The sequence below is a fragment of the Plectropomus leopardus genome, chromosome 20 (genome assembly GCF_026936395.1).
Source record: "Plectropomus leopardus strain MGB_pleo_1.0 chromosome 20, ASM2693639v1, whole genome shotgun sequence".
Classification (NCBI taxonomy): domain Eukaryota; kingdom Metazoa; phylum Chordata; class Actinopteri; order Perciformes; family Serranidae; genus Plectropomus; species Plectropomus leopardus.
Genome location: NC_142195.1, coordinates 14,173,605 through 14,198,473, shown reverse-complemented (window position 1 = coordinate 14,198,473; position 24,869 = coordinate 14,173,605). Strand labels below are relative to the sequence as shown.

General features: G+C 38.9%; 1 protein-coding gene and 1 long non-coding RNA gene across 5 annotated transcripts in view; one reads left to right on the top strand and one right to left on the bottom strand.

Moving 5' to 3' along the window:
• The first annotated feature begins 1,438 nt into the window (after positions 1-1,438).
• Positions 1,439-24,869, top strand: part of LOC148186193 (uncharacterized) — a 201,014-nt gene continuing 177,583 nt past the window's right edge. For 2 of the 3 annotated variants that reach the window (XR_015775188.1, XR_015775190.1), the window contains exon 1: positions 1,439-1,667. This is a non-coding gene — a long non-coding RNA (uncharacterized LOC148186193). Of the gene's footprint in view, positions 1,668-23,775; positions 23,914-24,869 lie in introns of those variants that run through there. The other variant, XR_015775189.1, reaches the window with a different exon arrangement.
• Positions 14,977-24,275, bottom strand: tbx3a (T-box transcription factor 3a). Of its 2 annotated transcripts, none has more exons than XM_042509938.2 (7): positions 23,164-24,275; positions 21,719-22,001; positions 21,062-21,208; positions 20,061-20,137; positions 19,374-19,531; positions 18,089-18,732; positions 14,977-16,795 (listed from the first exon to the last, which is right to left on the bottom strand). In XM_042509938.2, the coding sequence occupies exons 1-7, from the start codon at positions 23,553-23,555 to the stop codon at positions 16,349-16,351; spliced, it is 2,148 nt and encodes a 715-aa protein (XP_042365872.2). In that variant the 5' UTR covers positions 23,556-24,275; the 3' UTR covers positions 14,977-16,348. The 2 variants fall into 2 exon arrangements, with proteins under 2 accessions (XP_042365872.2, XP_042365873.2); XM_042509939.2 differs by having other exon boundaries at positions 21,734-22,001.

Here is a 24,869-nt window from a genome sequence, read left to right as displayed (position 1 = left end):
GCCACAACACTGGAGGGGAATATCACCAGAGGATGGCAGTAAAGCAAGGATGCCAGCTTCTAGAAGAAGAAGAAGAAGAAGAAGCCAAAAATTCAAATGCGATAGGCAATATGGAAACTCCCAGCTTCTCAAGTGACCTGCCTCTGTGACTATATCCCTGGATTACCCCATGTCCTCTACATGAAGATGTACAAATACATACTCTCCTCATCTACACAGATGTAGGGCCTATTAACAGTGAAAATGATCACATATTTATTATAAAATTCCACAGATATTTTGGATTGCTCCTTATTACACAGGGTTTGACTTTTACAACTTTACTTTATCAGCTTATTTGGGTCTCCCACCCACTGCACATCTTCATCTTCACTTTCAGACTCAAGATAATCTCGCTACTATTGGGCTTTGCTTTATGATGAAATCAACGGATGGAAAGTTTGGTTAGTTGGGGACAAATTTTGTCTTAATAAAAAGTTAAAGAGGTTTTCTTGCATCACATATAACCTGAAAAAAAGACATTGGGGAGACTTTTGCTTGATATTGAATATTCTTGCACTTTTTTTGAATTAGGAGAAGAAACAGTTTGCCATTTGTTTTATGACTGTATGTATACAAGAATATTTTGGGTGGATGTTCAACTTTGTGTAACAAGGAAAACTGGACAAACAATTCAATTGCAGAATAAAGACATTTTTATGTATTTCAAAGACCCGGACATGGAGAAACAAACACACACACTCTCACACACACACACACACACACACACACACACACACACACACACACATATATATTGTGCAATTACTGTTACTTTTGGGGAAATTCCACATCCACAAGAAGAGATTGGCGGACTCCAGACCAGATTTCTTTTTTTAAACAAGAACTTAAACAATATGAAACCACAATCAGAGGCCTTTAAACAAAAAGGCAGTCAAGACGAACTACATTTTTTGAAAAATTTCACATGAACTGACAAGGCAATATTTTGATTTTGTATTGCTTGTTATTATTTTTGTTTTTAATTTTTCTTTACTTTATTTTTTCTGTATACATGTACCCATAGCACGTTCAGTTTGTTGTATGTATGCATTATGTTTGTTAATAAATATATATTTTTTTTAAAAAAGGCTCTTTTTTCTGGAGGTGTTCTTGGAGGAATGAGCCAAATGTGCGACAGGTAGAGGGGGATCTGATGTTTTTTTGGGGTTTTTTTTCATAAGAAAATGGTCGATTGTGAGCGTTTAATTTGGTTAGTTTACTCTGTTTGACATGTTTATGGAGATTTGTTTACTGTTCAAATAATCTTTAAATTTATAGGAATATAACCTAACTTTGTGGCTTGATCGATGTATGAAGTGGCGTTCCTTGTAGTGGGAGGAGCTATGCGTTAAAAGCAGGAGTTTTGCAGCATTTTTTTCCTGAGTGATTGGGATGTTCCGTGTTGACGGAAGAAAGATGGCGTTGTTTTCACCTGCATCGAGGACAAACTTTTGAAGGAATATCCAAGTGCAGAGTTGGTTTTTTTGGAAATACTTTTGTTTCCTCAAGACTGTCTAAACTTTTTCTGCAGCTTCAGTTGCACTGCCAAAAACAAGTGGACTACACCGAGCAGCATCAAGAGCTTCCCGCACCTTCACCGCCTGACCAACCGCACGCCGCTACAGGTAGGCCTGATGTGCTGAAAAATACCACATAGGTTGAACTATGGGTAGAATAAAAACGGTTTTTGCAATGAGGCTCATTTGCGTAGACAGGGGCCAACTTTGCAGCAATATGCTGAGATGAGATGCTGTTTGCTTGGTTGCCAATTAATGCCCCCCCCTTGCAGGTCCTTTGAGAATGTCTGGGTTTCATTTTGTCTTGTTTGTGCGCGTTTAGTGACTGCAGTCCTTTAAGTGAAATGGCCCCTGAGTCTTTAAGCAAATAATTTGAAAATAGTTTTCATTTGTTGTGGCTGCAAGTGTTAACAAGGGGCATCTTTTGGCCAAAAGAACTGATGTGGATGATGTTTAAAGACTGTGAGACTGATGTTGCAATGTGTAGGCTAGGCTACAGTTGTTGGCCAGTGATGCCATGTAAATCGACCTGCTTATGGGCACATATTGAATGTGAAAATGTTGTTGTGACAGAGAAAACTGTTTCTAACTAGCAGCTTAGACCAGCTTACCCTGGGAAACAGGCAGGAAACACAGTTCAAGTAAATATTGGCAGCAATGGGTGATTATGAGGGTAAGATATTGAAATCGATATCAAATACACCATTGTGCCATGTTTAAATCCACGTTTGCATTTCATTGGCACTGCTATGTTTCTGTAAAAAAAAGAAAGTCAAAGTGTATGAAGGCTATTTTCTTTTGCTTGAGGCTGAGTCAGCTTTGAAAATGAAGATGTTTGTATACATGACTGATTGGAGGATATTAGCTGTTGCTTACCACTTTGAGAAGAGTTCTCTCAGCTTGTTTAAAGATTCTACACAGTAAAATCTGACTAGTTGATTTTAGTTTAAAAAATCTAACGTGTTGCCTTGGAAAATGTAGGTAAACATAACTATTAGTCTTTATGTTTACTTTATATTTAAAATTTACTTGGTTTTGCAAAGTTTATTGCAACTTAAAAATAACAAGTTTAATTAACTCAATCTTTCTAAGTTTTAGCAACCTAAACCTACCTCTGCTGGCTACTAGTCACTCATATTTGTATATTCTTAAACATGTTAACAAAACAGGGCTTGCAGATTTCCTAACGTCAGCATTGGCAAAATCATCTTTTTCACAATCAAGTTAATTTAGACTAACTTGCTAACACTTAAAGATACAAGATACAAAAAGATATAGTGAAGTTATGGTGACGTGAGCAGAGATGGAAGTCCCTCTCCCTGTGTGTGCGTTGTAATCCGAGCTTCTTCGTTCTTTGTTGCTGGTTGCGAGTGCATGTGTGTGCATGCAAATGCATGAGTGTATAAAATCTGACATCACAAGTATTGTGTTCCGATAGCGTGTGAGTACAAGAGAGATGTTTTGTTGTGGCTATACCAGCTAAATACAAGTTGTAACACTGAGTAGTATTGCATACTAAGGATGCTTACCTGAACTCCTGTGGTATTGCTTTCAACAGTTGAGTGATTAGCTGGGTAGGTTGTCCTCTGGTGTGTATGGTGAGTTATACCTGTGGCACACCTTCTTTCATTCGTGTTATCTTCCTCCTTCCCCTCAGCATCAGCCTGACAAGATCTAAGCAGCTTTTATGTTTTCCTTCTGCTGTGCCAACTGTAAATTCTTGCATGAATTGTCATAATAGGTGTACCTTACACTGCATCAGCTCTAGTCAGGATCTCCATTGCCTTTGACATAGGCAGGCTGTAGGATTAGGTTTAATATATTTTGATCAATTGTTTTATTGTTTATTTGGTAGTAGTTGTTTTTTTCCCTTTCATTATTGCTGTTTCATTGTGCTATGTTGTTGGCTTTTGGTACATTTTTGATTGTTTGTGTTTTGGATATTGTGTTGTTGTTTTTTGTTTCTTGCTGTTGGCTATTTTGTCCTTGTTTTTATGTGTTTTGGTTCTTCAGTTTCTAGTTTATCTTTTGTCAATGCAAACCAACAAAATTAAAAACTGTGAGTCAGGATGAATATACATTTGAATCACACTGTAATTTAAACATCCCAATCACAAATACACTGGCCACAACCACATTCTCACAGATGTGGCGTACAGTGTAAAGTTCAACATTTTACACAACACAGGGGCCAAAACAAAAAGAAAACAAACTACGTTTCATGAAATATAGGCATTTATTTAAAAACACTGATTAAAAAAAGCAAATAAAATAAATCAACAAAATTAGAAAACTATTCATAAAATAAATATACAGAAAAATCCAATGATTTAGCATTGCACTTTGATATCATCATCAGACTGATTTGACGTCACTTGAGGTAATTTATCAATTCAGTTTCGTGCAGCTACCTGAGCTTCCACAAAAGGCTTTATATGGTTTTTTTTTCCACATATGCGTTACTCCTTAAACAAACTTCATCATGTAAAATGGGTGTTGGAGTTTTCCTTAAGTGCTTTAACATAAAACAAGTAAATAGATACTAGGATGACAGAGAACAGTGATAATCTGCTGACTGGAACACATAAGTATATGTTATACAGAACTGTATGTTCCTCAGTCTTCATTATGATTGGATGTTTACAATTTAATTCACAGTTTGCTGGAGGGAGTAGGATTGTCTGTGCTTGTTTTTCTTAAGTGTGCCTTTTATTGGCAGTTGCTCTGCTTTTTGTCGTGTTCACATTGTTCCAGCAGCTTTTTCTGGATTTATAATAACATTCTGCATTTTGGGGGCAATTGTGACATAAACAGATGTTGAGGCATGCAACTGTTTGATTGTTCTTTATGCAACATTGCTTCTAGCACTCCTGTTCCTGTTGCATGGGTTTCTATATTCCAAGAACTGAGTTATATAGATCACAAACCTTTCCCTGTTCTGTAGATTTCAGTGCCCTGCAGTCATATCTGGGTGAGACAGCAGTCACAGTGTGAGGCAACAGTGGTTTACACATCATCTTTTAATGTTACAGGGGACACTGGCGGTTCTCAAAACCCATACAAGGCATTCAAAGAAGCCTGAGTGAATGCATCTAAAATTTGGTGATTTGTTTTGTCCACTTGGGGGCAGCGGCAACATATGGTATGATGTGGTGAACTTTTTTGCAGACGCTTGTTTACATATCCAGCAGTAACAGAGAAAAATATCATTCATTTCTAGTTTTTGTGTGTGGCTACTTCCCACTGCTATCCCACTAACATCTGGCTTTTGTCTTTAGCGGGAGAGGTTACAATCAGTATTCATTCCCAGGACAAATGACTCTGCAGTAGTCATGGTTATTTATTGGCTCCTGCTCGGATTGGCAATGAAAGAAACATGACACTGGGATTGACACATTGTTGACTTTTCTTGCACAAACCTTAAGTTGGCCTTAATTTAGATCCAAATTACACACCTGTAAAGTTTTGTGACTGCATCTTGCAAAGTTGTGACGCTGTCCTGATGATCTGGTCTGAGTTGATCTTGGTCTACAGACAGACATATAAACATATGGCAAAGTACTCAAAATGGCTTCTGTTGTACTTCCTGCTACAGTCGGTGTCTCTGGACCACATTTGGCCATAATGACACACAGACTCACAAGGTGAAAACGTTACCAGTTGTTACACGTTCTTGTGGCTGGTAAAAAATAAGTAACCACTGTAACAATTTCACTGGCCTCCATGTGTACTTTCTATTGTTTACTGGCCCTGTTCTCTGGCACGTTCATGATATCAAATGTGTCACACCAGAAAGGCATATACTACTTATCTACTGGCAATGGTAAACAAGTCTATTGCTAGTTTAAGACGGTTTTCTTGCATGACCTGCATACATGACAATATGGATGGAAAAAGGGTACTAGCTCTGTTTTTGGTCTCTGACAATTCCTGGGGAAATAATGTCATTATGAGAGACCCCTTTCACACACCAGCAGTCATGGGGTTAATTGTTTAAAGTATTGACTATAGCTGTTTTGTACTGTTATGAAGACAGTTACAGTTTGGCCTGCCATGGTTTAGCGGTGCATGGTTGTGTGTAAAAAGCATTGTTGTGTGCATTGTTTGTTTGACTAGAGAAGATCTTGGTATAGATTTTCTGTGTGTGACGCATCCATGTTTTAACAGACATGGATGTAAATAGTAAGTGCAGCTTGATTGGTGCGCGGAAGCATACAACTGCACGGCAGTATATCTTGTTTGACTTTGCTGCGTGAAGAGATTGTGGATTTTTTCTATGTCCTTGACTTTGTGCTTTTCATAGATGACGAATGTGTATAAAACAACTAGAAAGCTCTTTGAGAGAAAGGAGGGCTGTGAAATGTGATATCAATTTACAAAGAGAGAGTGACTGCTGTCATATAGCCCACTACAGTCCACTTAAAAGAAGTGAGTGTCTGTGGGCGGATTGCTGCGTCACCCATTAGAAGTTCATCATGTGTTTATGTATTTGTATATATTACAATTTGTGCATTTCCACTTTATAGTTTGAATAAAAGCACATGACTTGAATCCACTAGCATGCTGGTGCGTGCGTCTGTCTGTGTTTGTGGTAAGCCTTCTTTCTAATCTGCCAGCCAGTGGTTGTGTATGAAGTGCTGCTGATGGTGGAGACTATTAGGCCTATGAAGGGAGAGTTGGCTGTCTTCTCCTATTCCCCACAGCTCATTTAAACTTCCAGCTGATGGTAGAGATTAAACGTCATCTCTTAGAAGAAGGGATTCTGCGGCTAGACTTGAATGAGTGAAAAGCATGTAAAGAACCCATTTAGTATAAGACAACAGAAAAGCAGTGGGTTTGCATGTGCAAACAATGTATCATGCCTTACACGATATACCACACATGTGGCCTGCTTTTCATATACATCTGGTTATCTTTTAGGGTTTGCAAATGTCAGGTACATATTGTTGAAAGGGTTATATTTACATTAATCAGGAGTGTTTGGTGCCCTGGATATTATTTCTAAACCATCTTTTATTGGAAAAGGTCTGGAAAGGCCATTTTTTATGTTATCTAGCTTGTTTGGTAGTTTGTGAGGTGTTTTGATGTCCATTGGTTAAGTGTTGTAATTGCTATCTATCTATCTATCTATCTATCTATATATCTATCTGTCTATCTATCTATCTATCTATCTATCTTCAAAATGTATTATTATTTATTAAATCAGAAAACAATTTTAACGTTACTGTCAGTTAATTCTCACTCAGTTGACAAATCGTTTCAGTTGTGCTATAAACTGTTGGCTAGCTTAGTTTCTGAGAAATCATCATATTTTATAAACTCGTATTGTATTTTTTTTTGCAAAATTCGTAATTTTGTAAAGTAACTTGTAACTAAAGCTTTCAGATAAATGCAGTGTAATAAAAAGTACATTAGGTAGAAGACCGGAAAGAAAAATGACTTACTTGCGATTGACTATCTCCCTCCCAGAAGGTCTGGGGGTATGTGTGTATCACTGAATGGGCAGTGGTGGTTGTTGAGATGGGTGAATGACTGGATAGAGGGGGAGGTTATTGAGGAGGGAGTGGGTATACTCTCCTGTGTATTTCAGTGGCTTTTGGCTGATAGGTGTGTTTATTGCCAGTTAAAAGAGGTGGGTATACACTGTATACGTGGGTAGATTATGAATGCTTGGCATAGATATGCAAAGAGCCCCACGACATGTCCTACATAGGAACAAGACACAGACTTTTTGCATCGCTTTGCTGTCATTATGCATCTTTTTGTGGGGTTGTGTTTCTTTGTGGTGATTTTGAGTCTCTTCCTTGTTGGTTTGTGTTAATTTGACATTCTGCAAGTGAAGGCCAGGAGCCCCTCTGACACTTTGAGCCCCTGGGCTTATGCCCGGTAGAGCCTCCGGGTCGGTCAGTAAATCCATCCATGCCTGTATACTTGCATAAACCTTCGTGACTGGGCCCCAGAGCCAGAGCCTTTGTGTGAAGTCACTGTCATTAACTTTGCATTTCTTGTCAAAGGGCTTAGCCATTATGTAAAATTCAAACTGCATGAAAACAAATCCGTCATGATACATTTTAAGAATGTTTCTCTCCCCTTGGTTTATCTATAGGAGTTGCACTAAGTATCCTATACGGGCCCTTCAACTCTGTGGGGAGAAAAAGCATTATGTGCCTGCCCAGAAGGGTAAGGGGGCCATTTATGCATGTGGGCCCAGGGGCTCAGTGTGTCATTATCCACCTATGTCTATAAACACATTAAATACAATGGGAGCACCTCTACCCCCAGAAAAACCCAAGTTGCCATTACTTTTATTAGTATTATATTATATACATATACCACGTTTTATTCTACTTTATATGTATTTACTGACTTGATTATCATTTCTGTTATCTAAAAATGAATGGATTATTTTTTAACCTACTCTCCCCCTCGCAATCCTGTCACACGTATGCATACATAAAATACACCTAGTTCTCCGATTGACAAAAACAAGTCATAACCGCTGTTTGTCTTACTATTTATTATTATTGTCTGTACGTCAAAATGGCTTTTTCTAGCTTGTCCAATTGCACTAATTAGAAAAACAAAACAAACAAAGAAAAAAAATCATAATTATAGAAACAACGTATATTTATCACACCTTCAACGAAATGGTGTAAATCCCGTCAGAATTTACACCAGTCAAAAATTACAGTAGTGCTAAGAGAACATATTTGAGTTAAGAAAGCTCTCCCAATAACACGAAGAATAAAACCTCTCACATTAAAGTGACATGTCATTATCTGTATAACTGTGAGTTTTGTTCAGGCTTCACTAATGGCTTAATTTACATGCATTATATTTTGAAATGAAGCTTGAATTTCTCTTGTCCCTTTTCTTTATGTACATACATCTATATAAAGAACCACACTTTATACCTTAAGCACAGATACAACATATGACAGTCTTCAGTGTTCACACTAAGTGATCAGATTGAGCCTTTGGGGAATATTTACCCTTTGAAACCTGAGCAATATTGGCTTGCTATAAATAAAAAATCAAGGCAAAGAAGGCTATAAGCAGCTTGAGAGGAAATAACCCCAAAATTAACAAGGTATTAGGAAAAAGTGCAGGCTTTCTTTCTGGAAATTAGGGGGAAAAAAAGAATAGCAAAGAAAAGGGAAGTGAAAACCAAAAGCAAAGAAATGACAACAACTTTTCCTAGCATATTTTGTAAAATGATTTTCTAAATCTCCTTCTTGCAATTTGTGTAATGTGTTTTACATAGTCGTTCATTAGATGTTTGACCATGCTTTTGAAAGAAATCAAGCCAATTTGTTCAAGGTTCGAGGGTATTAATACTCGAGAAAGGCGTCTTGAGTGCAGTACAAGAATAGTAATGTCAGTCCATGTTTTTAGAGGGTGAAAAACAAGCTGTCTGTATTTATTTTCAGGCTTTTGCAGTATTTGTCTTTATATTTGCCACTTTGAAGCAATACATCTAAAGAAGTGCTTAATTTTTTATTCCAAGGAGGGATAAAATGAATCAGCTAAAAAGCGCGGCACAGAACCCATAAATTGCCATCATGAAAGTTTTACAGCTAAAGACATTTAGTCTAAGTGGATGCGTGGACAGACTATAGAGAAATAATTTTCCAATTTTGAGTAGAAATGACATGATGTGGCGCAGCCACTAGTTTCATTAAAGACAAAAAAAAATGTCACCCACTCCATTTTGTAATTTGATGTGAACAGCGGATTGAACAACAGATTCTTGCCGTATCATGTCCTTTAGCAAACCATAACACACCTCGACAGCTCCAGGGTTAGACTTCATGTCGGAGTAGAATTAGAGCTGACAGCAACAGAAATGGAGAATTTCACTGACTGACAGGTAGGCATGTCGGTGAGCTGCAAAGGCCTCAGTACAATGTAACTTTATCCTCGGAAGTGACATTTTGAGCTGTACTTTCTCACAACACCAAAGTCTGGTTTACTCCTCCTGGGCTCTAAAACAAACAAGCACACAGGAGGAAATCATGCATTCATTCCACAAAGTCTTTCAAACCCTTAAGCTTCGTTATCACCTTTCTGTTTGATGTTTTAGTCCTGACACACAGGCCCCTCTTTTTGTCTTCCGGCGACACCTTACACAACAGGCACTGAACATTCTGTACGTCTTAGGAGCCTCATGCCGATTTTCACTTTTTCATGTTTTTTATGATTTTGTAAATAATGATTACATGCACTTTGAACTATCATATTTTGTAATTTGTACAGTTTGTCATAGTAGTTAGTGTAATTTGTTTTGTAAACACAACATCTGTTGAACGGAAGAGGGATCCCTCCTCAGTTGCCTTTCTTGAAGTGGGGGTGGGGGGTTCCTTGTCTGCTGTTTGGGTCCAAGGACAGAGGGATCGTGTATGCTATAAAGCCCTCTGAGGAAAATTGTGATTTGTGATAATGGGCTTTATAAATAAAATTGACTTGACTTGAACTTAACCCTTTAAAACCTGGATTAATATCACTCTTCTTGTGCTGCATTCAGGCCCCTTACACAAGCTATTAAACCCTTTGAAACCTGTGCAAATTTGTTTGATTTGTTTCAACATGGAGAAAAAGTTTCAAGAAATAAGTAAAAGTGACAAGAAAATGACCTCAAAATTAGTTTTTACAAAGGGGGCAGGGTTAATAGAAAATGATCAAAAAACTAGAAAAAAAATCCTGAAAACTATATATAATTATAATAATTATATATTTGAATTTATATTACAGGAAAAAAACCATGTACGCATACAATTTTCATCACTTTTTTGGGGCATTGACTGCAATTACAATCCGAATAATTATTAGAATATTAACGTTAATTGTATGCCATGATACGTAGATAGGTTTGTATATTTGCACACAGATTTGTCATTACAATAACACCACGTCAGTAATGTGTTCCACCCCAGTTGCATCCTTATTAACTTTATTCCTCCTGCCTTCCAACTTGCTTTGTAATGAAAAAAGGAAAAGGAGATAAAATGAGCCCTGCGCTGAGATTTTTTTCTGTAGTAATATTTTTTGAACACTAGAGTGTGCTGTCACTTCATTTAAGGGCTAGCTGCCATGAAAGTAATTCACAGAATCTTCAACCAACAGAGCAGAATATTAATACAGGGAATGTGTTTTTCTTCCTACTACTGTTTTGGTCATTATCATCAGTAACTTTTGTTCATAATCATTTTGCATGAAACTGACAGCTTTTTTATTTTTTCTTTTAGCCTTGAATAAGATTGCATAAAACAAATTTTGGAGAGTTTCTATGAAAGAGGGCAAGAGTGCCTCTTTTTTAGTTGGTAATTTAGACAAAAAAGCTTTGTGTATAAAAGCTGAGACACCTTATAAAAATCTGGGAATTGTCTGCATGCTACACAGTTTGGTGTTGTGAAATCACAAATCTCAGTGAGGATTTGCATCAAAGTATCCCTCTTTATACACTTTTTATTGTCTTAAAAAAAGAGAAAAAAAATCCTCAGTCAAACTAATAAAAAGATAATGTGACAGGAGATCAAATAACATACTGTACAAAAATGCAAGCACATTTTTGTTTTTTTTTATTGATCTCAAAGTGTGCAGTAATTCTGACAATGAGCATATGGACAACTGTGTTTCGTGTGTGTAAAGTATGAATAATCTATCAGTAACATCATAAACATGTCGTTCCTGCTTGCCAAACGTAGGATTATATGTTGAGAACAATACATTAACAGACTGCTGGTGCTCTTAAAAGAGGACTGACACACCTACAGAGTATTTTATGCCTAAAATAAAAACTGTAATACTTAATAGTCATCCAACAATGGAAAGATTTAAAAGCTAAGCTGTGATTGTTTTCGGCAAAGTACTTTAGTCAGCACTTACACTGTTATTTACACTATTCAGCTGCTGTGTATAAAGAATGCTCCTTGATTCAGTTTAACTCCTTTGTGTGCATGTAAGTGTTTACTGTAGATGCAGTTATAAACCTTTATGGTCCAAATTACTGCATATTACAAATTGTTACTGTAGTTATGTGGCTGGTAAAGTCCGTACAAATACAGAACCTCAAGAGATTTCTGTTATTTCAAAGGCAAGTCAGACTTTTTGTCTTGAATTAGTTTCAAGTGTTTTGATCTGAAAGTGTTGTTTTCATGCACAGTAATTTGAGAATCTCTTTATTTTAAACCTCAGAAACTGAAATGACAACAAAACAGGAAATGTTCTGAATTTACTCTCTGCAAAAGCTGTGTGAAGAGATATCTGGAGTTTCAACTTCATTCCAGCAAATTCATTAATATGCTAATATGTAACTTAAAAACAATTAAATTAAACAATTAAACATGGTATAAAAAGCAAAGAGCTACAAATGTCTCCCATTGGCACTCACAGACACACCTACTATGCTGTTTGTGATGACTCAAATCAGAGATCATGTTGAAACACATTCTTGGTATGCAACTTGCTGTTACAGAAAACATCTACAATATTAACATAATGCAAATTTTACCCCAATGCATTTTAATCTTCACTCAGTTACACCTTTAATTTGTGAGTGAGATACAGTTATTTATAATGCATTATTGTTGATGGACACTTCTACCTCTGCAAGGCTGCTTTCTGTAACTGTCATCAAGGCAGAGATGAGAGATAATAGCTTAATGAGGGTTATTTGCCATGGCTGGGTAAATTCAGCGCAAGATGTGTTTTTAAAAAAACTGTGAGCATGGTTGAAGGTTGAGGTTTTAAACAGGTTTACAATTTGGAGTGTATTCTGAGATTTAAAATAAATCAAAGCTTGAGTAGAGCTTATGTGCATATGCTATATACTCTAACTATTTATTGAATCTATGATGCAAAGACTAACAGATAATTTGTTAAACATCTAAAGAATAAAGCTAACAGCTGAATTATTAAAGCTCAACTAATTAGCTGTTAAAATGTTATAAACACTTGAGAGACCATCTATAGGCAGAGTTTCCAAAAAAAATGTTACCAGCTGCATATTGCCATTTTTTTCTTTATTATGTTTATTTGTATTAATTTAACCATATATTTAAACAAATGCACATAACATTTTTTTAAACATGAATATGGCATGGGCACTGCATATGGACCAAGTACACACAATAAGGTCTGAATTCTAATAAATTATAATTATTATTGTTTTAATAATAATAATAATAATAATAATAATAATGAAGAATTCATACAATAATATTAAACAATAAATAGGTAAAACAATTAATCACAAATAAATGTTAAAATCCGTTAAGAAAAGCTGAGCTACTTAACTGACCCAGGTGAAGTTTGAAAGAGAAACGTTAGCAGTGAAGGGTTTTTTTCCCAGTCGTTCATAAATTATTGCCGCTAGATGGCGCAGCTGTCTCGTGACAGACACGTGTATGAGAGCAACCTGTTAGACAGACCGGTCAGTCTACCTAATCGGGCCGTTCAGGAGACACTTTCATCTATCACCAAGTAGACAAACAGGCCATAAATTAAACTTTTGACGTGTGATTTTAATATTTTAATTTAGTTGGACACGGTGTAAAGGAACAGGGACAATACAGTGAAGCAGTAAATCCTAAACATAACTGACATGCAAATAAGCACAGGCAGTAAACACCGCCAAGGTGTCCCGATAAAAATATACATAGACCCTTAGACCCTCAGGTTTCCTCTCCTCTGAATGTTCTTTATTATAATATAATTATTAGCCTATATTTTGACTCGTTGATGCGGTTGTCATTACTGAAGTGCAGCGAATACACATATTTGGCACACACTTTGTTTACATGATGTTCTGAATTTATGCCTTATCTTTTTTATCCCCTCAAAAATTATTTTTTTTATGATAGTATTTGTAGACCGCCCCTTCGGAGCAGCTTTACGCACAGGGACGTTAACCTGCAAAGGCTCTTTATTAAAAAATTAAATAGCCTATGTTTTGCGTTTTTAGCCTAAATTGTATGGAACAGATGAATAACTAATTACTTATGAATTATTAATTATTTATTAAGTAACGCACTTTAAAAGATCTGATCTGTCGTCCACCCATGTCGGAACCAGCTTTACGCACAGGGATGTTGACCAGCAAACACACTTTTTTAAAAATCTAAAATAGATTTGCTGTTTTTGAGCATCAAGTTCTGTGGAACAGGTTGGTTACTTATTCATTTTTAGCTATTGAGTACCGTACATTAAAAATGATTTCTAGTAGCTGTCTGATCTATGGCCCACCCTGTCGGAACCAGCTTTACGCACAGTGATGTTGACCAGCAAATACTCTTTTTTTGAAATATAACATGTTTGCTGTTTTCGAGCCTAAAGTTGTATGGAATAATTGGTTACCCTTTAATTATTAGCTATTTAGTACCGCACAATAATTTTTAGTAGCTGTCTCACCAGCTGAGACGGCATTAATCACTGACACCGAAATCTCACCCAGGACTTGTCCTTTGGTCTGCTCTGCCGTGCAGTTAAATAAACGGACGCTGTAGCCGCTGGGGGGCGTCGTGTCTCGGTCTGATTACAGACGCATTGTCGCCTTCCGTGCAATAAAATGGAAGATATGCTCATCGAGGGCGCCAGGTGAGCAATAAGACAGACCAATTGAGACAGCTTGTGTCATGTTTACACCTATTCTCCAGCGCCAGGCTTGCTACACATTAACCAGACAATATACAAATAAAGATATGGTGTTGATAAACACATGACTCGATGTGCAATAGAGAGGGTAATCAAGGGATTTCATACTGCTGTCAGGTTTCACTTCGGCTCAAAGCCGTACTTCTTTAGCAAGAGATGCAGAAATGTCTAATTTGTTTGCGTCCTCGTGGTGTCACTTTGCAGACACACTTCTAAAAACCACATATTCTGATGCATGCAGGAAATACGGGGGAGATATCACTTTGGGGTGACCTCAAATTACTGTTTGGTCAGTGAGATAAACGCACGTCACCAAACAACCCACCGCAGATCAAATATTGGCCTGATTGCTTCCATGTAATTTATTTGAAAAATAAATTCCAAATAAAATCCAACTTTTTTCCTTTTATTTATTCCCATTATCGTGATAAAAATGCATAAACTAGATGCTCCTTACAATTGACGCCAAAGTCAAATAAATAAAGCGCGTAATTATAGTGCGCGCGGCCACTTGTTCAGGTAGGAATCCCAGGTATGATCTGCGAAGCTGAGTTATCTTAAATTGTCACTTTGATCGCAGCCTTGGCACATGTCCACGGGAGTTTACTGAAGTGAAGTAAACCCTCATCAACTCCCCAAACCTACCAGAAACATTTTACAATGAATTAGGATGTCTCGTGAGGCCTCAAATTAGCTGATTTAAAATCATACAGTTTTTTTTTCTTTCTATTCTCATGCGTAACAGCGAGGGACACACACCAAAAAATGGCATTTCAATATTTTATTGAAACTTTCAAGAACACGATGTCGATGTTGTAAACTAGACATAACTCCAATACAACATAACCCATTAAGAAACACAAAAGAAACCTTCATATTTTCGATTATGCGGCACTTGTACGATCAGGTTCGCAAAGTATTTTTTAATAACAGAAAAAAATAGTCCACTTTTGTCACACTTCAACGACACTTCTTTTGCTCTTCTCAAGAAAAAGAATATATATATATTATTCCAAGCCATTGGTGCAGTGCGTTGTCGCGTTTTCATTCGTTTTGAAACAGTAGCACTTCACACAGGGACAACAAATGAAAAAATACAATGGCACATGAGTGTGAATAAGTAGCTCAGTGGATATTTGGAGGGAGGAATAAAGTCCATATTTTAAGAGAGGGGTATAAATGCAGATGGCAACAAAAGGATAATAGTCCACAAACTATCTTTACACAGGTATATCGACAATAAATTAAGAACAGATCCCTAGAAACAAACTACTCCGTTGTATTTACACGCAATAACAATATGAAATAATTACATAAATATTTTATATATCCCTATGTACACCTTTTAATCAATACTACCTTTCATTTTTTATATTTAAATTTCTGCTTCCCTTTGCCTGTTTGGGCTAAATTCCGCATGCTTGGGCCCGGAGCACCAGTCATGTCAATAGGCCTGTTCTGATTTGAAAAAAGGCATTAAGAAAAACTAATTTGTTTTTGATCAATTAATAACCTAATTAAGACAAAACTTAAGCAAAGGGAGTGTTGTTAATTGTTCCAAATATAATTTTTTATAATTTTTGTTTCAGTTTTTAGATTTAAAATAACATTCGTTGGGGTTTTAAGGGGGCATGCAACATTTGGCCAGAAGATCAATTAATAGTGTACAACAAAATACAGCAGTCTTTGTTTGTAAGGTAGGTTAAACGGTAGTGAATTCAAATAAGTCAAATTGATTCAGAGTGCATATTAAAAAACACATTTCTCCTCGTGTACATTAAAGTTAGGAGACAGGACACAGCAGCAACTTCTCCTAAATCTGTAAGTCACACCCATGCCAACTTTTCAGTTTCAATACTTGTATGGTATTCAAATGACAGGATAAGTGTTTAATTTAAGAAAAAAGAAAGAAAAATATACATAACAGGTGTGTAATAACCAAAGTGCATTTCAGAAACTAAAACTGTTTTTTTTTTGTTTTTTAGTTGTTTTTTTTTTTCCTTTTTGAAAACCTGCATGAATCTACGAGGGCGTCCTCCTACTGTTAATGTCTTCATCACCATCAACACTTTTCATGACAAACAATGAAACGAGAAGCAGGTGATGTGTTTATATATATATATATTAAAAAAAAATCCCTAGGGGGACCCGCTCCGTGGCCTGTCCTGATTTGAGTCCAGTCCGCTGACCAGGCGCTGGATGCTCTGTAACTCATTGGCGGCGTCTTTCTCCGTGCACGTTTTTGGCGACATAGACACCGAGCCGGAGGAGATGGTTGACGAGTGACTGGTCACCTCCGATGTGGAATCCAGGGTGACACCAGACACGGGGCTGGCCGGGACTATGCTGTCCCCTTTGAGCTCGGCCCCGCCGCCGGCCATGGAGGGCATCGCGGTGGTGAGCAGGGTGCTGTCCGGTACCGTCATGGGGAGGGAGTAAGGGCTGTACCTGAGTCGGGGGCGCACAGCGTTCAGGAAGGGGTGCCGGTGCACCGCTGAGGAGGCGGCGGAGGAGGCTGCCGCGGCTGCTGCCATGTACGTGTAGGGATAGGGAAACAAACTGCCAAACGGAGACATGGCGAGGCCCTATGGAGACATGGAGAAAGTGAGTGTGAGCCACAGGGCTGCAGTTATAGACAGTTCATACACTTCTGGGTACTATAATAGCGCAACATGTGCCAAAAGAAATAAAGAGAGGGAAAAAAATCAAGGGGAAATGTATGATGATAAACTCTTTCACCAGACTGCTGCGTGTTTTGGATTAAAGTCTCGGAAAAAACGCGTGGAAATAGTTATTGAAAGTGACCAGCTTCACTGTCACTCTCCTCCAAGACTTCTTTCATACATGTTAGACTGTAATGGATTGATACACTGCTAATGACGCTGCACTTAGCTCATGCACAACACAACTTGGAGTTCATTTAGGCAATGCACATTCAGTCTGTCTTGCTTTAATTCACACTATCACAAAGCTCCGAACACAGTTTTGTGCAGCAAAGCCTCACCGCCCTGCATGTAAACAGCTTTGGTCCTTGTTCAAGAATTTGTAATGCAAATAAAAATTCCAGTTGTCTGATGCTGCATGCTGCAGGACAATAAATGGAAAAAGACAACTTTGTTGTCTATTAAAGTACTATGTTTCTCTGGGGTATTTTAATCCTCGCCCGTGTGGCTCTAAAACGGGCTTAATGAGCTCAAATCAACAAGATTGCCCAACACCCCCAGCTGTTGCAATGTCTGTTTTTCAAATCTGATTTCTTAATAGTTGTTACCTATAAAATAACGCCCATAGACAGGCGAGAAAACATGGTTTCGAGCTTTAGTCAGTAAAATCGCAGTTGCACAACTTTAATTTGTGAATAATAATCAACTTGACACTGAAACAAAATAAATACACACACATTATCCTTCTCAGTTACGCTTAAAACACACACCTGAGCATCATAACGAAACTTTTAAATATATGTATTTAGTAAAGGGGTTGCGGTTCAACAGTGGGATTTTCAGTGGAGTGCTAAACCCCAAATCCAGTGAGCGTATTAAAAAAAAAGTAAAATAGAAAAGGTAGCACATCTTAAGTCAAGAAGGACAAAATGCTCACATTTCACTTATTTATTTGACTCGCATCACTATAAACCGATTTAAACACCGAGCCAAATAAATGAGTGAAATGCGAGTATTTTGTCCTCCTCGACTTAAAGACTTGAGATGTGCTACCTTTTCATTTTTTTTTTAAATAAGTAATCAATAGATTTTATTATCTGGCATATTAATTCTGGCCTCTCAGGCCTGCAGTCTGCTGTACATTACAACATGTGCTCCACTCATTCACTCGAGGCTCAGAGGTTAGGCCTATACGCTCATGAAAACAGGTTTTACCTGTGATGCCAAGACATGTTGCTGCAGATGAAAGGGCAGGCCTGGCGCTCCCGTCAAGCTTTGCGAGGGTGATGCCATGCTAGTCGTGTCCATGGTGCTCACCCCTCCCGTGGACACAGCTGCCAATAGTGGCCCCATGCCCGCGGCCATGTTTGAGAACGCGCCTCCCATGTTGAACTGACTGGGGTGCAAGAGAAACGGGTGCGCGCTCCCGAGGTGATTGAAAAACTGTTGTCCAGTAAGGCCCGTTGGAAATCCAAAATTATGCAAGTGGCCGTGGCCTGTGTGCGGGCTGTCAGTCTGAACAGTCAAAGGCATGAAATTGTCTTTGCTTATCGACCTGCACTCATCCGTTTTGGGCTGCTCCAGGCTCGGGCTCTTGAGGTCTTCTCCAGATCGTGTGGTGCTGGAGATGACGGTGATGGGGCTCTGCCGCGAGTCTGCCTGACTTTTCTCAGTCCTAGGGCCGCTGTCTCGGGTCCTGCTGACAGAGTCAGTGTTACTAAAAGGGTGCCCCTTAGCTGGGCTCCCGTCATGATCCTTCCCGTCCTTTGTGGTTGTTGAAATCTTGCTTGAGTCCGGACCATCTTTAATGTGTCCATCTTTGCTCTCGTCGTCGCTGTCCTCATCGCTGTCACAGAAATCTGCCAGAGTAGGAGGAGTACAGTATTAGTTTCTGCACATTGGTGAATCATGGAAATGATAAGTCACATTATCAGCCATGTTGCGTGTAGCAGGCGGAATAAGAAATAGACCCCAATGGACACATTTTGCACATATTTGCAATGGTGAGCGTGACCTGTAACATTAATTTCCCATTGTTTCCAATAATATTTGGATTGCGTAACTTTGCATGCTGTAAGCCTTCATTTGTACATGGCATTCGTTTCTGTTATTTATTTTATTTTTTGCAGATTAACCGAATATGATTTGGAGTTTTTAATCTGAATAGATAGCCTAGTTGTTGCATCATTTAGCATAATGGTTAACGTACGTAGTACAACTAAAAGAATATTTAAGTGCTAAAGTGCCCAAGTAATTTTCACAGTAAAAGAAAAAAAAATGACAGTTTTCAATGACAATTATGAATTAAGTGCAAATCAGTAGTCCAGGTGCAAAGTGAAACCTCAAGTCAGTAAGACTATGTGAATGTGCTGCAAAGCTAATGTATGCTCTTCTTTAACACGTTACCTCGTAAAAAACCTCGCCACAATAGACATTTTACGACTTTACACACGACTTGTGATCGGGGCCGTGACTGACTTTGTGGGGTCCCCCAGCTTACCTTTCAGGTGTGGGGGGCCCGCGGTAGACACGGCAGGGGACGAGGCCTGGCCGAAGCACTTAAAGGGAGCCTGCTCTCCAGAGGAGTCGTCTGAAGCGCCGTTCTCCTTTTTCTGCTGCTCCTCGTATGAACGCATGGATTGCAGCGCCAGCTGTTTCCTGTGCACAAGTACCCAGGTTATTACAGGCGGTGATCACAGCTCTCAGTGCAGAAACAATATCAACAGCGCAATGAGTGGCGATGGAGGCTCATTCAGACTGAAATAATGAAGTTCCTGACTGTAGGGCTGACTCACCTGCGCCGCAGGTGAGCGTGAGGAATCTGTTACAGTGCTGTTGCTGTAAGACCCGTTTATTTATTGATCATATCATGTGACACTGCTGATTTTCAAATCTAATTTTCAGAATTTAACGTTTTGGATTAATACGTAATTAAATGGTAATTAGCAAGTGGAGACAGAAAGGAAAACATTCCCGCTGCAATGTCTGTTGCCACTAGTGCTATCGGAATTAGTGAACTCGAGCTTATTACGCGATTTGATTAGAAACTGTGAAGAGCCACACTCCCTGCGGGTAATGAGGGAGCTCTGATGCAGACTTAATCCACCGAGATCACTCTCTGTCTGTGTATATCAATCCAAATACATCTGAAGTGTTTTTGCAATGCACGTCCCCTCCCTTGCCTTACCTCTTTTCCCGTCTCCCATTGCCCGTGTCACGGAATCCTTTGGCAAATGGGTTGTGGTCGATTTTCAGCTGGGTTATCTGAAATGATTAAAATTGTGCGTAAATATAAGCCACTGAAATTTGACCCTCTAGACTGTATTATACTCATTCAATCCATTTTTTAAATTGCAGGTAAACTTCTGCAAGTTTAAAATACACTTAGATTATTTTTGGTTTTGAGATAAAAACACATAAATATAACTAAATACGCGAATGCCAAAATCGCGCACACAGAGCGCACGAGTCTTCATATTGGCACGTTTTTCATCAAGAGTGAAACATGCTGCTTTTTGTGTAAACTTTTGCAAAACTTTACTCCCACTTGTTACCACTGCACATAGGAGGCGAGTGAGGGTGCCATGATTTCCCAACAATATCAAACAGTTTAGGGGATGATTTTCATTATTTTTATGTCTCACAGAGAATAAAATGTTACCATACAGCACAGTCTGACACAACCCCAACCCCCCCCCTTTTTTCTTTCTTTTTCTCCATTCAACCGCACAATGTTGCCCCTCTTCTTTATCCTCATTTCTCAACCCCCAACCCCTGTTTTAGTTTTACACATACACACACACGCACACACACACATACGCACACAAACACACACACACGCAGAGAGAGAGAGAGTCTGGGTCTATGCCAAATCCTTTCCACGTGATTAAATAAAAGGAAGACAACCTGTATATAACATTCCTCAGAATTATGACTTTTCTACCACAGGCTGCTGAATATGGCACTGACTCGCAACATCAACCCCCTTCAACTATGATACTGCACTCTCACAGGCTCCAACAAATATGACGTCTTTCATATTTTATGACAACAAAATGGTGCAGAATACGTAAGAAACGGGGAAGAGAGCGAGTCTGACAGGGCGAAAGGGACACACAAGCTGCATTTAAGTAAAAAAAATATTCAGGGTACATAAGCTTTAAGCCTTTGAGCAATAATTGTGCTTACCTTGTCATTTTGATAAGCAGTCACGGCAATGAAATCCGTTTCGGGAAAAACGTAAGTCCTGAAGGTACTGTACGGGAGTTTGAGAATATCGTTGGCCCTCACAATGTGAAATCGAGGCTGATATTTGTGCATCGAGTTAAGTATGGTCTGCAACACACAATCACCAAAAAATTATTATTGAAAGTACTCTAGCGTTTGTCATACAAAATATATCCTTTAATTCAATAATTTTCTTAAAATGTTCTTATTAAAAAAAATCAGAAGCCACATAATTAAGAGGGAATCTATCTTGTAAGATACTACTTTGTTGTAAACTATGCAAATAATTTTTAAAACATAGTTGAAATTATTTTCAGTTCAATATATAGTCAATTGAATCTGGTTAAAGATTCAAGGATGCAGACGTATTATTATCTTCCTTAATAATCACAATAGACTACTTGTAAAAAATAAGATTATCTCAAGATAATACAATCTTTAAACATTTTTTTAAACAATTGTTTACATTTTTTTTTAAATGATGTCCTATTGTAGTCAGGTCTTCCTCAAAAACAATAAATCCTAAAATCCTGTGCTCAAATAAAACAAGCAAATAAAAAAATACAACATTTTGCTATACTAAAAATTGTAAGGTGATAAATAGGAAAATTGACATACATTAGTTGAACTTACAAATCCATGCTTGTCGGAGATGTTATTTGTCAGCTTGAGTTTGTGAAAATTGACGACTTTTGACATCCACTGTTCACCAGTAGCCGGACTGTCCGGGTGAATGTACATCCTCTTTGGCATTTCGGGGTCGGCTTTCCCCGCCACCATCCAGCGGGAGTTATGAAATTTGTACCTGCAGTCGTCGGCTGCAACAATATCCATCAAGAGAATATATTTGGCCTTTTTGTCCAGACCAGTGCACCTCACTTTGAACGGGGGGAACATCCGCCTGTGACGAAGAAAACAAATGATAAGCACGCATGTAGTGGCACATAAAAATATAATCAAAATGTACAACAATATAAAGAAAAAATCTATAATTTTTTACACAGACACAAACATATGTTTTTCAATGTGAAAAGTGAATTTTATCGGTTTGACAAGTTATGCTATAATGTAGCCTGTAGCCCCATCATAATTTATCAGCTAAAGATAACTCAGCCGAAAAGACTCTAGAAGACACGTAAACGCTGTTTGGATAGTGTCTTGATTTTTAATGCCTCGAAAGGCCAACACACACACACACACACACACACACACACACACATATACACACACACACACACACACACACACACACACACACACACACATAACATACATACACGCACTCAAAGACAGCAGCCATCTTTGTATACTGTCACTGTGATGACGAGAATAATGTCAGAGCTCCACACACTCAAAGTTTCAGTTGAATAATCCATCAGTGTAAAGTTTTGATAAACCGGACGCTAAATTTTAAAAACTAGGATGATACGCAAATCAAATGTTTCTGGGGAAATGTGAATAGATCCGTGAAAGCTCCTAGCTGCACTGGAGGCCTAATATTCATAATACAGCAGCTACAAGCCAATTTTATTTAGTAAAATACCTACAGTGAGATAACAACTTATTTCTTATCCGTTAAACGTGTGCAGTTCACTAAATGTCTCTCTCTGATTTTGCAGGCTGAATAGAAACACAGGAACTCGCAGCTTTGTGTCAGTTTTTTTCTGTCAAGCTAAATTATTATTTGGGTTTTTTTATGTTTCAGTGAAAACACATTATAGTGCAATAAATGTCAAATCTGACTGAGAATAGTGAGACAGTTATGATACAATCTTAGTTTAATTAATACACATTAGACTGATAGGTGACTTTGTTGCATGAAATATCTACATATCTCCAAGTGGCATATATGTATAAATCTCTCTTTATATAAATTTACATATTTATAGGCTTGTGTATGTAAAATAATAAATCCTTTCGCCATGAGGTATCAACACACACAACAGGTCTTCTGCTTGTGAGATAATATTACGTTTTAGGGATGAACACACACACACACACACACACACACACACATACACACACATACACACACACACGCTCGAAAAACAAATCAGTTTCACCTTCCGGATTTCGTGATCACCATCTCGGTGCCTCTCTTGTGGAAGAGTTCCCAAAGCTCCTTGGCTTCCAGGTGAACTTTCGGGTCGTCCTCCACCTCCTCTTCAGGCTCCAGAGTCTTGAGAGGCCTGAGGTGGGCGGCAGCAGCCTGATGCCCCAGCGAAGAGAAGTGGAGGCCGGTCTCCGCGGCTCCCATCAACTGGTCCATGATCGGCTTTCCCAGGGCGCCCGGCAGAGACAGGGAGCCGCTGGGAGGGAGCGCCAGAGCCGGGAAGAAGGGAGGCTGGTGACCCAGCATTGCACTCATGGCAAATTCCGGACCCCGGTGAGGTATAAACGGATGATATGCCATACTTGATCCCTGTATGACTGGGTCTCTCATCAGGAAGTTCATCCAAGTGCAGGCAACAACTAGAGACGACTGGTTGGATGTAGAAGCAATAATAGTGCCAGCAGCGCTAAAGAGCGTAAAGAGGAGCAAATGAAGACAAAATAAAAAAAGGAAAAAATCAATCTGGAGTTGGAAAGCTTTGGAAATTCCTCCTTCAGCTCTGCAGAAATAAGCATCCACTTATTTTTCACAAGTCCGGGAATCTCTTCAGTCGTTTCAAAAGTCTGGAAATGTAAAAATGCTCTCCATTATTCTTCAGAAGTGCTGCGAGACCGATTTTCTTCAGAGCTTGACGCGCATCGGACACCTTTCTGCGTCTCGCTGCTGGCTCTCGGACATTAGCCGAATTAAACCAACTTGGGTGAGTCACTTAATTGACTGCGGCGCATTCTTTCTCCTCTGCTGCTGTTTACAATATCGGCATTCCTGTTAAAATGCGTTCCTTCTTATTGGCTTCAGTCCTGCAGCGAGGGCGACGTGTTGAAATATTTCGATAGCGCCGAATAATCCCCCTGCCTTTACTTGCTCCGGACATGCACCCTCACACGCACACACACACTTTATTCCTCCTCTCTCTTTCACGCACACACACATTTCAGAGAAAGACGTGTGCAGAGAAAGGAGTCCGCTGACGGCCAGAGAGAGAGAGAAAAAGAGAGAGAGAGAGAGAGAGAGAGAGGGAGAGAGGTGGTAAGGTCCCAGCTCCGTGATTTTCCTATCGCCTCTGTGGCCCATAGGGCTTCATACTGTATGGATGTGTTGCATGTTACGAGTAGCAGCGCTCCGTTTGATTGGCTCTTTGACGCTTTCGGACCAATTGTGTGGCTGCGTAGGCGTGGTTTTAACAGGTCGGGTGGAGGGGACAGACTTCAGACTTATAAAAAGGTGTTTGGAAACTCAAAAGGGCTTTGCCGTGAAACACCACCCTGCCTCAGTCAGTGTTGTGTGAATATGTCAACATCGTTAGAGAAGTTGCGCTATCGGTCGGTCTGTGAGACCCAGGGAAGCAGGCAAGCCAAGCCGGGGAACCGGCGCGCTTAGTCGGCGAGATGTTGAGCTCTGGCGGGGCTGCTGACTTCCTTCCCTGTCCTGCAGCACTGTTGTCTTTACATGCTTGAATATCGCAATTTTATTCATTCACAAATATATTTATGTATGGTTTGTCAGGGTTCAATTCGCGGCAGAGTTTGCAGAATTTGCAGAGATTCAACAGCGCCGAAGAGCAGCCGAGCATTTCCTGCAACATCCTCATATGAAATCAGGAAAATATGAGCGTGCACGGGATGAGGCGCTCCATGATAAACGCGCAATAATTGT